Source organism: Brachyistius frenatus, unplaced genomic scaffold (assembly GCF_029030835.1).
Source record: "Brachyistius frenatus isolate BFR_SWC_R1_liver_20210118 unplaced genomic scaffold, ASM2903083v1 Contig_57, whole genome shotgun sequence".
In the NCBI taxonomy this organism is placed as follows: domain Eukaryota; kingdom Metazoa; phylum Chordata; class Actinopteri; family Embiotocidae; genus Brachyistius; species Brachyistius frenatus.
In genome coordinates this window covers 1,701,045-1,712,538 of record NW_027210656.1, presented here as the reverse complement: position 1 = coordinate 1,712,538, position 11,494 = coordinate 1,701,045, and the positions used below count along the sequence as shown (strand labels likewise).

The window sequence follows — 11,494 nt, the reverse complement described above, 5'->3', positions numbered from 1 at the left end:
TCTGGTTTCGGCTTTCATACTCCAGCACTTTACAGGACTTAATAAATGGACAGCGTGGGCCCAATCAGAACTTGAGATGAATACAGGAAGTGATCAAGTAGACCTGCGGAAAGTACCAGAAAATCCACAGAGGTGAAATGCTGAAATTAGTCGGCTCATCTGTGGAAGCAGGTTTTGAATTTCACTAACAAAAGAGCACTGCAGCTAAGATTAGTTACTCGTCACCAATAACGGATGCAGTTTCAAGTTACATCGCAGATTATGATTTTGTGTTCAAGATATATTGGCTTACAAAAATGTTAAATTGCTTCAAATCAGAAAAGAAAATGTTAGATGAATAACTTGACCTGCAACACCTGGACAAAAAAAATGCATTAGCAAAAAACATATACATAATAATGACAATAACATCATAAATAGTACAATTTGGGAAATTGATAATAATGGAATAATGGCAAATTTGCAATCATGATGTGGCTATGGTTAAGCATAGATCTGAGTACTTCCTGTTTCTCTGGCCGACACTATGAATACTTGTAATATGTATTTTATGACGGAAAATGGGAAAACATTTTAAAATGAAAAGCTACATTTATAAATCGCAATAATCTCTTGTGCAACAGTTACATTGTAGTTTGCAATGTCAATACTTAAATTCACTTTTGTCAACATTATCCAGCTGGAACTAAACACACAAACGCTTCTCTGTTACTTGGGATCATTGAGATATAACATCACTTGTCAGAATCAAATTTATTAACAAGTACATTTTCACATACATAGAATTTGTCTTGGTTGTGTATAAATAAACTGTTTACAATGAAGAACGAGTAAAAAAAATATGTAGGCATGCAAATGTACACAGTATAAACAGTATGTAAACTGTGCAAGTGTAAATATACAAAGCATTCTATTAATTACATTCATGTCATGTGATTGCTCATCAGGAACTCAATTTGAAACTCTGCCTTTATTGATTAGTTACAATCAGTGACTTTCAACAGAAGAGCGTTTATGTCTGAGAAGGACTTCCCAATGCTCTCGAAGCTGTTGAAAGGACATTCTGTGCCTTCCTCTCTGCCTCATCTCTGGACCTCTGTCTTGAAACAACTTTGCTGTAAGAAGGAGCCACTGACATTTTAAGAGGGACATTCCAATTTTATGTCACCAACTCCAGAAATGCAAACAGTCAGGTAAGAATCTAAGAAAAAAAAAATAGCATCGTCTCTTTTGAGACATGATTATTATTATTTTTTTTTTTTGTAATACTGTACAGTGTTGTTTCAGTAGTCTGTGTAGAATTCAAAAACACATTTATTTTATTTTCCCTGCTTCGAGTATCAGCTGGGTGGAGATTGTTGCCAAGTCTGAAGGTAGACACTAAAATGTCAAATTAGCTGCCAAGTCAATTCAAACCCTGTGACCTTTAATGTTTTGTTTTTTTATATATATACAATGTCTGTTGTTTCTGGCGTTCACTGTTTTGCCTTTGGTGGTGTACCTCACACACCTTGTAATTTAGTTTAAACAAACGTATCACACAAGCAATAGTTCTTCTTTTAAAGTTATTTTTTTTTCCTGTTTAAAGTAAATCATGGTGTCAATCTTTAAACCTCTGACCTGCTTCCTCAGGTCTTTGTTCGTTCCCAAGTGGTCTTCAGATGTGCGTCTGGATGGAAAGACCGCTATAGTGACCGGGGGCAACACCGGAATAGGCAAAGAAACAGCTAAAGACCTGGCTGGCAGAGGTAAGTAAACAGAGCTGCACATTTAAAGAGGAACAAATGAAGGCCGTGATGACTTTTATTCTCTCTACTACTGTGATCGTATGCTTTCTTGCTTTTTGACTGAGTGAGGAAAATGGATCAAACTTAGCAAGCTCATGCAAGGATAGCAAATATAATGAAGTGAATGAAATGAAGCTCATAAGCACAAGTAGCAATATTGGTTTGTTCAAAGACAGCCAAAAACATTGAAAATTGAGCTTAATGTCACGTCAACTGACACAATGATAAATGTTTAAACATAAACTCAACAGGATGTTATCTCGTTCACATCTCAACGTGCATATACATGAAAACACACTCGCTATTAAGAGGAATTAATCTCCCCCAGGTGCCCGTGTGATTCTGGCATGCAGAGACATGGTGAAAGGAGAACAAGCTGCCGGTGACATCCTCAGGGAAATGATGGGAGCCAAGGTAGTCGCCAGGCAACTTGATCTGGCTGACACCAAATCGATATGCCTGTTCGCTGAGAATATCTACAACAGTGGGTGGCACACACATACACATACATGTAAACTCCAGAATACAGTATGCCTTTTTTTTTGGGGTGCGGGGGGATTTTAATACAAGTAACAAATGTGCTGTTTTCCAGCGGAGAAAGCCCTTCACTACCTGATCAACAATGCAGGCGTGGCTATGTGCCCCTATGCCAAGACAGTGGATGGATATGAGATGCAGTTTGGAGTCAACCACTTGGGTAGGAGTTAAAAAGCAGGTTTAAAAGCTTGTTTTGTTAATCCCAGGTATGTTGTAATGAATTCTGGGGAGGTACTCGTAGATCAGCATTTAAAAAAAAAAAAAATTGGTCTCTCTGCTCTAATGCCTTAATGGATGGCCAGTAAATATATCTCTAAAACTTATTTTAAAGTTTCTTTAAAAAAAAAAAAAAAAAAATTGACTTTGTTCCTCCTGTGTCTTATTTTCTCTTGCTCTAATCTCTTTATCTTTCTCTCCTCAGGTCATTTCTTCTTGACTTTCCTGCTGCTCGACTTGCTGAAGCACTCGGCCCCATCCCGGATCATCAATGTGTCCTCGGGAGCTCACGCCATGGGCAAGATCCAGTTTGAGGACCTAGGCGGGGAGAAGGACTACCACCCTGTCAGGGCCTATGCACAGAGCAAGCTGGCCAATGTGCTGTTCACCAGAGAGCTGGCCAAAAGGACTGAGGGTAGGGTGTGTGTCTGGGACACAAGATTATGCACCATGTACGTTTGTGTTTATGTCTCTCTATGTGCCTCTCTGTCTCTTTCCTTGTGCATACAAAATTGATCTGTATCTCTTGCCAGTGTGAGAGTCTCATGCCTCAACCACAACCACTGAGGGCCTGGAAACAGAGCAAAGAGAAACATGTTTGCAGAAAACACAGTGGTCTTTAAGTGTAAATCATCGCTCCACAATCACAACTCTTATTTCCAACCTATTCATTTCAAAACTAGGAATGAACCCTTTTTTTTTTCTTTCTATCATGTCACAAACTACACATTGATTACAAACATATAACTTTTATAGTGGCATGATCTTTTACTGCCCTGGATTATGTAATCATTATTTGATCAAATGTAATAATGGGTTTTCTTAATTTCAGGTTAAACTATAAACAAGTAATTCAATGTGAGAATGAGGCATCTAAATCCACCCACCTGAAGGATGGCACCTAATTCACACCTTTCCCTCCAGTTCTAGGTGTGATGGCTTACTCAATTGACCCTGGCATGGTGAACACTGAGATTACGAGGCATTTCAGGCGCCCTCTTGTGGGCTTAATCAAGAATTTAGGTTTCCTGCTCAAGACACCAGCCGAGGGAGCCTACACCATCATCCACTGCACCGTCACTCCTGAGAACCAGCTGCTCACTGGAGGATACTACAAGTCAGTTTTTAATGCTAAAGCAACAAAACTATTACTTCTAATATAAATGAGAAAACCAAGCACCCTTATGAAATAAAAGCAGACACCAAGGTCACGCGATCTCTCCACACAAATTTAGACCAAGAGGTTGTTGTTTCTTTGATAGTATGTAATTGTCATTAACAAAGTCACAACATTAATAGCATGTCCTGCATGCTGAGGCCCTGTGGGTGGTGCAGTAAACCTCAGCAGGACAATCAGAACCATTATCCACCACCAAAAGTATTTTTCAAACTTGGCAGATGCAAAAATATGTCAACCACCTTTTTGACAACTGAGTCTAAATGCAATCTCATAAGCCACACACTGAAAGTTACTCCATTCCCATCACAATGGAGGAGGATTATAAATATAAATATAGAACCGCACTTTAAAACGTAAATACATTTAAAATGCACAGACAAGTAATGTTTCCTCATTTATCCTTTACTCTCCCTTTCTTCCCTTTCCTTACAGGGACTGTGCCAGTGCCTACAACACCAGGGCAGGGCAGGATGATGGCACCGCCCTGAAGCTGTGGGCTGCGAGCTGCCACCTGCTCAGCATTCGTTGGAGATAAACTGCTGTGCAGCAATATTCAGTGATAGCCTTTACACATTATGCTGAAGCTTCCTAGTTTTACTGAACGTTATGCTTTGGATGGATATAAATTGAGCAAGTAGACAAAATAGGATACCAATACAGGCTTAATCTGTTTATTGTGATGAAGTTTGATTTGTAAATCTGAAGGGTTTTAAGTGGGTAAAAGATATGCAAGTAGCTGCTTCTAATAAAAAATATCGCTGATACTCTAAACTACTGACTGTGCTTGTGTGTTCTGCTGTGAATAAGCAGGCATGAAAAATAACATGACAGCATGCCTCAACAGTCAGCTCAACTGTCAGGAGGAAAAAAAGCCACTGCGCATGACACTTTATCTCCAAATGACTGAAATGGATAAATCACCTGGTATGGTGACTAAAACGGGTGACACATTGTTGTGCTTCATTTGTTTTGCTTCAAATTTGGTATAATTGCAGTTCAGAGTTTTTTAAATCAGGTTCAATAACATCAGTGGTTACTGACTCATTGATAAAGGGCTGCTTTCAAATTTTGATTAGTAGGAAGTAAAACTTTTCGTTTTTGCTGGTACTTTTCAAGTCACTCCTTGGCCTGGTGATGGGAACAAGGAGATCTCTGTATTTCAAAATTCAACCAAGTGTCCCTCGACCATAGAGCCTAAGGATGTTCATTTTGGCCTTACAGTTGTGGAGTTATGACTGATTGAACTTGCGCAGGATTTTTTTTTTTAGAAGGAAATTCAAAGTATAGTTTAGGACTGAATTTAAAGTAGTTAACCCACTAAATTAATTATTATTATTTTACAGATAACAAGTTCTTGTCATCTGAGACAGATACTAATGCTTACAGTTTTCATATAATTTCAGAAATCCTCATGACTGCGCTTAAGCATTGGCGGCTTGGAACAGTTTGACTTGTGACGATCTCAAGTGGCTGAGATGATTAAACGACAGCATAACAAATCTAACAATGCTGCTTCGACAGCTAGTTAGATTGATGGAGATTGTTTATTTGTGATGTCACGTACTGCAGCGGTGAATTATGGATAATGATTTTCACTGGATACAAAATGCATGAAATGTCGTGGCACTCCCTCTCGAGTAAGCACAGTCTTTAACTCGAGTTTCTCCGAGATCATGAGTGAGCAGGAGATCCGCCTATTCCCGAGCCTGTAAACTTGTAAATCAATTATGTGTCAGCTCCCACCTAATTGGCCCAGCGGTGATAGGCTCTGTGAAACACCCCGGGGTAGGGAGAGGTGACAAGCACGAAATCCATCCACTGGAGCACTGTGCTGGTGAACACCGAAGGAGGTACTTTGTTTATTTCTGTGCTCAGCGGTCCTGCGGTGGATACCTGTTGCTCCTGAGGAAGAATGGACTGGAGGTAGGACGAAATAAAAGATTAAAAGAGAAAAGATCAGGTGGCTGCCTCTGCTAATAATAGGAATGTGACCAATTTTAAGAAGATTATACTACACGCTGCCACCAGCTTTGGCACTGTGATCAGACTAGTTTAGAAAATGTAGCTTTTTGCCTCGACCCTTGTTGTTTTATCAATATTTGGAAGTGAAATGCTTTTAAAATGAAGCCTTCTGTGTGTTTTTAGTCCATCAAATCTGTTTAAATGAGTTTGAAAATGCCATTCCATGTTTGCAGGAAAACAGACTGCTGGCATCTTGCAGTCAAGTAATCAGTCAGCATAAATACAATAGATGGATAGATGCGCTCAAAGAGGTTGAGAGGTTACTCAAAATATAGGGTAAATGTATTCACCAATGAAAATATTTTTCTGTGAAAATGATCCAGATCATTTTGTGTACATGTGATTTTTCTTTTATCACATTACTAAATAGACCACAGATCATTAACAGCATTACCTGGATAAAATAAATCTTATTAAGAAGGGTAATGCTATTTTCCCTCACTGCTGCTTTCCTTATGTGTGTTGCTCAGGCATGCATGCTGTGTTGGCTGGTCATCTGAGGAGAGGATAGATGGGATGACAGTCCTTATCACCGGAGCGAACTCTGGTATTGGCAAAGAAGCGGCCAGGGACCTTGCAAGAAGAGGTGCTGTCCAGCTGTGTGTCTGTCTCCATCTGCAGCCGTCTATTTCTGGACCCGCTGTATTGATGAACTGTGATTTCCATATTCCTTCTCTTTAAAGCACTTCGTGGGTGATTGAAAGCTATAAAGCACAATCTAAGTGTTTTAAGTGGGAATATTAGGCTGTATGAAGGGATTTCATGTCCTCAGCATACCTTAACTTTTTATGTCTCCAAGGCTAATGATAGACAGGAAAGAGTTTTGATGTTACGTTCAATGAAATGAGCACCTTTCTGAACAATTCACCAGTCCAAGTGAAAGACAAATGTTAGTGATGGAAGACAGATGAGGCGTCAAGTGGACAGAGGGCGCATTGTGAGGGTCCGCTCGCCTCCCGAGCCAGACGGGCAACAAAGAGAGATGGGAGGGTGCATCTAGCAGCCATGCGTACACACACGTGCACTCACACACACGTGCACTCACACACACACACACACACACACACACACACACACACACACACACACACACACACACACACACACACACACACACACACACACACACACACACACACACACACACACACACACACAGTGACTAATATGAAAACTGATTCTGCATACATGATTCAGTTTGTTCATTCATATGCACTTGAAAGGCACAGCTTGGCGTAGTATACACCTCCCTCTTTTTAAAAACAACCCAACCACTGTGCATTTAAGTGAATGCATGTGTATTTGTTGCATGCATGTGCCCATGCTTAAGAAATTGTTTTAATTTTGTAAATGTATACTAACCAATTTTTTTATTTATTCTTTTATTTTCTGGTAAAATAAAACAAATATAGAACGAGAGAAATGAAAAGTAAATGATCACTACCTGAATCCGATAATGACACTGTGGTTCTTGCTTGTGGAGAATTCACTGTCAAATGCTGGTATCATCTTTCAGTAAATGAGATTATGTAATAATGTGATGACAATATGATTAGATTTGCTCGGATTCGTAACAGGAAGTGATTCCTGAAGGCACTGCATCCTACCCAGGAAGAGCAAACCGAATCTACACCTTTTGAATTGCTTATTCGACTTTATTTTTGCACATACGACTAGAATCCTCTGCTGGATTTAACTTGACACAGGATGCAGACACAGTATCCTACTGTTTGGATACTATTTTATTGAATTGAGTGAACTTCTGTGGAACTATGGGAACAATTGGGTTTTCCCACAAAGGAACCAGCAGGACAGAAACAAAGACACTTTGATGGGAAACAGACGCTATGCTCCAACTGATTAATGGCGCTCGTCTTCCATAATTGCACAGCAGCTATTGTGTGTGTGTGTGTGTGTGTGTGTGTGTGTGTGTGTGTGTGTGTGTGTGTGTGTGTGTGTGTGTGTGTGTGTGTGTGTGTGTGTGTGTGGTGCTGGTGGGGTGTGTGTGTAGGGGGGAACTTGTCTCTCTATATTTCAGTTTGTGTGGGTGTGCATGCATGTTAGTGTGTGCATACGGGTGCGAGAGAGGGTGTGTGCATGTGTCCTCAAAGCCCCTTTCAGTGCTCATTAAAGAGAATGTGGTAATCTGTGTCAGGAGCAAATGAGAATGACAGTTGAGAGGGTCTTGTGTTCATGAGAGTGGAGCAGTTGGCTTAATGAGATGCTGTGTGAGGGCTTTGAAAACATTTAGAGGATGATCAAAAGCATTGCGAGAAATTTAAATACGTCACTCCTAATGTGACATTAGTAAGCTTTGTATGCCTGCAAATGAGCAAAGCTATTATAGTTCTGAGTTTTGAAACTTTAAATGATTAGAGCCTCCCATGTCTGTAATATTTGCTATAATATATCACTGTTTAAGTTTATATTCAGCCATTACAGGAATATGGTTTAATTGCTGTGTACATGGCTGTCATAGGTTGTGTAAGCTCACTTGCAGGTCAAAGGAAAAAAAAGGCTCGGCCAAACCAAGATGTGTGTTCATAGTGCAATGAGAGTTCACATAGTGCATTTTCTACACTTGCTTATTCATACCTTGGAACACGAGGGGGATGAAGCCCATCCTGGAAAGCAAACATAAATACTTAAAAGATTAAAAGTGAAAAGAGTGGAAAACTTGGAGGAAAGTGAAGTGCAGTGAGGTGCTGTGACACTGTCATGTCGCCAGCTTGTGATTGTGATCGTCGGTATTTTATTAGGTGCTCGCATCATCATGGCGTGCAGAGACATGGAGAGGGCGGAGGAGTCAAGGACGGAAATTTTGGAAGAGACAGGAAATGAGAATTTGGTCATCAAGAAACTGGATCTGTCTGATACCAAGTCCATCAAAGCCTTTGCTGAAGTCATCAACAAAGGTAAGCAGCATTTCCGGTCAAGAGCAAACTGTACATTCCTTCTTCATCTGTGAGGTCGACATTTCAAATTTCATCCGAGTATGAGGTCGCTTCACTCCATGGTGACTCTGTTACCACTGATGTGTGCATGTGGGATCATGTGAGACATAAAAGCAGAATATAAATGCAGTCCTTTATGTATGTTCTTTTCAGAGGAAAAGCAAGTGAATATCCTGATTAACAATGCTGGAATAATGATGTGTCCCTACTCCAAGACCGTAGACGGGTTTGAAATGCAGTTAGGAGTCAATCATTTGGGTAAGTTCACCGAGATTTCGTATTTTTTTTAGGGGTATTGTGTGTTTTTTATTTTACTCCCTGGATCTGAATTATATGTTCATGTACATTTTTGTTAGGCCTAAAATACAGTGATGTGGAGAAGCCAGCTAAATAAAAGAGTGACTTTTATTTGAACTGCCCGGTTTTGGTAATTGATTTGACATGAACAGCTGACATTCATACAGTATCATTTCATGGAGATTTAATAGTAAGATTACTAATAGCATTAACGCCTGTACAACCAATCTGGCTGACAGTTGCTGTTAAGCTGTCAGTGTTTCCTCTGTATTGGACCATGCCTTCCTTCCAGTTGATGTTTTCTTCTGTGGTATTTTTGTCACAGGCTGACAGAGAACACTGTGCTCGAACACGGTGACCCACAAACATAACCACTCACAGACATTCACATACTCTATAGTCATACATACATACATACACTTCACAAGCATCCGTTATATGTGCGCACATACGTTAAATAAGCAGGAGCTAAATTTAGGTCAAGAGTAAAACAAGAAATGGAGAACAATAGTAGGAAAAGCAAAAAACAGCATGACTCACTGGTGCGCGTGTTCCTTCAAATTTTACTGGCTAAACTTGGAACAGAGTGTGAATCTGGCTTTAGCTCTTTGCACTTTTACATTAGATGTGGCAAAGTATTTCTTCTTAGGCTCCTCCTCTTCATGATGTTTTTGGTGGAGGGGATGATGATGATTGTGGCACTTTAAGTTAATGATGTTTAAATCATCCAGTCATACCATTTAATCATACAATGGGCTTTTTAAACTGATTAATTGAGTAATCGAAGGAGAGAAAGAGAATCTGCTGCTCTTTTGACAATCAGTTAATTATTTTTGTCATTTTTAAGCAGAAATGGTGAAAAAGGCCGAACACTCCCTGAGTCTATCTTCTGAAATTAGATTTTATACTATTGTTGTCATTGCAAACTGAATATTTGAACATTTGTTTGAAGAAAACAAGACATCTGAAGCTGTTTATCCCTTACCTTTGATATTTCATCGTATAAATTCATCAAAAATATAATACGCAGGTTCCTAATAGTGAAACAACCATTAGTTGAAGCCATTGAAATGTGGAATTCTTGATGAATTTTCCGCCCCTACCTACAAAACGCACCCAACCTGACTGTAAAAATCCATGATATTGTGGTGTATTTACTTTTTTTTTTTACAATATATTTGATTGGACATTTGTTTTGGTGAGACGATAGACTGAAAATTGTTTCATGACTCTTCTCAGGTCACTTCCTGTTGACTTACCTGCTGATAGACCTCATCAAGCGTTCGGCTCCGGCCCGCATCATCGCGGTGTCATCGGTGGCCCATACCTGGGCTACGATTCAACTGGATGACATTAACAGTGACAGGACTTACGACGACATGAAGGCCTACGGACAAAGCAAACTAGCCAATGTCCTTTTTGTTCACTTACTAGCCAAACGGTTAAAAGGTGAGATCAAGTTCTCAAGAAATTAGTGCAAGAGCACACATCACAAGGGGTGACAGAAAGAAAAGGAAAAAAAGAAACAGATTAGCCATCTATCCATTTTTACTTTAGAACAGACTGACATAGAGAGGTCCAAACTTATCATTATTTGCACAGTAGATAGCTTGCATAGTTTTCTTTTCATTGCTTCATGGTTAAGAACTGAAGAAAGTTATTTTACAGTCACAGTTGATTCCATAGATCTGAATTATACTCTGGCTACCAAAACTCAATCCATTATGATTTGAAACAAACAATAAGAGGTTATGTTAAAAAAAATAACTGATTTATTAAAAAAAAAAAATAATAATAATAATAATAATTCTGTCACTGATACAGTTGCTGTTTAAAAAAGAAGAAAAGGAAAAGGAAAAATATATCTAAACTTTGTTCAAAACCAATGACAGAATATGCATAACAGAAAAAACATCTGATCATACTTGTTTTCATGTGCTAATTCAGTGCTTCTGTAGGTGTCTATGTAAGTGACTGTGTACGTGCCTGTGCATGTGCTGCAGGTACAGGGGTGAGCGTGTTCTCTCTGCACCCGGGGGTAGTGCGATCTGACCTGTTTAGGTACCAGAACCCGTGGTTCCACAACGGGCTCAAGATAGTCTGGATGTTCACCAAAACAGCAGTGGAGGGAGCACAAACCACCATCTACTGTGCTGTGGAGCCAGGCCTGGAGAGCCTGAGTGGACGGTACTTCAGGTACACGCAATATTTCAACCAACAGCTGCTTCCGCAAGAGCACTTTTAGTGCCGTCTTCATACTGCTCAGTAATTCTACCTGCTAAGTAACAAAAGGGTGCACCGTATGTAGCTGAAGGTTTACAATTTCTACCCTCATTTAACAATCGCACAAATGCAGCAGGCTCTGTAATGGCCATTTTCTGTCTCTGTGTGTTCAGTGACTGTGGTCCTGCAAGGTCCTCAAGACGGGCTACTGATGATGACATGGCCCAGAAAATGTGGGATATCAGCTGCAACCTACTTGGCATCACCTGGCAATGAAC

General features: G+C 39.8%; 2 protein-coding genes across 2 annotated transcripts; both read left to right on the top strand.

Annotated features, from left to right (window-relative positions):
* The first annotated feature begins 1,179 nt into the window (after positions 1-1,179).
* Positions 1,180-4,432, top strand: LOC138624963 (retinol dehydrogenase 12). The gene is made up of 7 exons (XM_069705566.1): positions 1,180-1,193; positions 1,633-1,748; positions 2,116-2,271; positions 2,380-2,484; positions 2,746-2,955; positions 3,465-3,657; positions 4,153-4,432. Exons 1-7 carry the CDS (start codon positions 1,180-1,182, stop codon positions 4,253-4,255), a joined length of 897 nt encoding a protein of 298 aa, XP_069561667.1. The 3' UTR covers positions 4,256-4,432.
* Positions 4,433-6,233: 1,801 nt separating this feature from the next.
* Positions 6,234-11,492, top strand: LOC138624964 (retinol dehydrogenase 12). Its single transcript, XM_069705567.1, has 6 exons — positions 6,234-6,328; positions 8,502-8,657; positions 8,850-8,954; positions 10,233-10,442; positions 10,997-11,189; positions 11,390-11,492. Exons 1-6 carry the CDS (start codon positions 6,259-6,261, stop codon positions 11,490-11,492), a joined length of 837 nt encoding a protein of 278 aa, XP_069561668.1. The 5' UTR covers positions 6,234-6,258.
* The last annotated feature ends 2 nt before the right edge of the window (positions 11,493-11,494 follow it).

Coding starts and splice junctions, on each gene's coding strand:
- LOC138624963 (XM_069705566.1), top strand. Junction 1,749..2,115: donor TAAAGACCTGGCTGGCAGAG/GTAAGTAAACAG, acceptor AATCTCCCCCAG/GTGCCCGTGTGATTCTGGCA. Junction 2,956..3,464: donor GCTGGCCAAAAGGACTGAGG/GTAGGGTGTGTG, acceptor CTTTCCCTCCAG/TTCTAGGTGTGATGGCTTAC.
- LOC138624964 (XM_069705567.1), top strand. CDS start 6,259: ATGACAGTCCTTATCACCGGAGCGAACTCTGGTATTGGCAAAGAAGCG. Junction 8,955..10,232: donor GTTAGGAGTCAATCATTTGG/GTAAGTTCACCG, acceptor GACTCTTCTCAG/GTCACTTCCTGTTGACTTAC. Junction 11,190..11,389: donor CTGAGTGGACGGTACTTCAG/GTACACGCAATA, acceptor CTGTGTGTTCAG/TGACTGTGGTCCTGCAAGGT.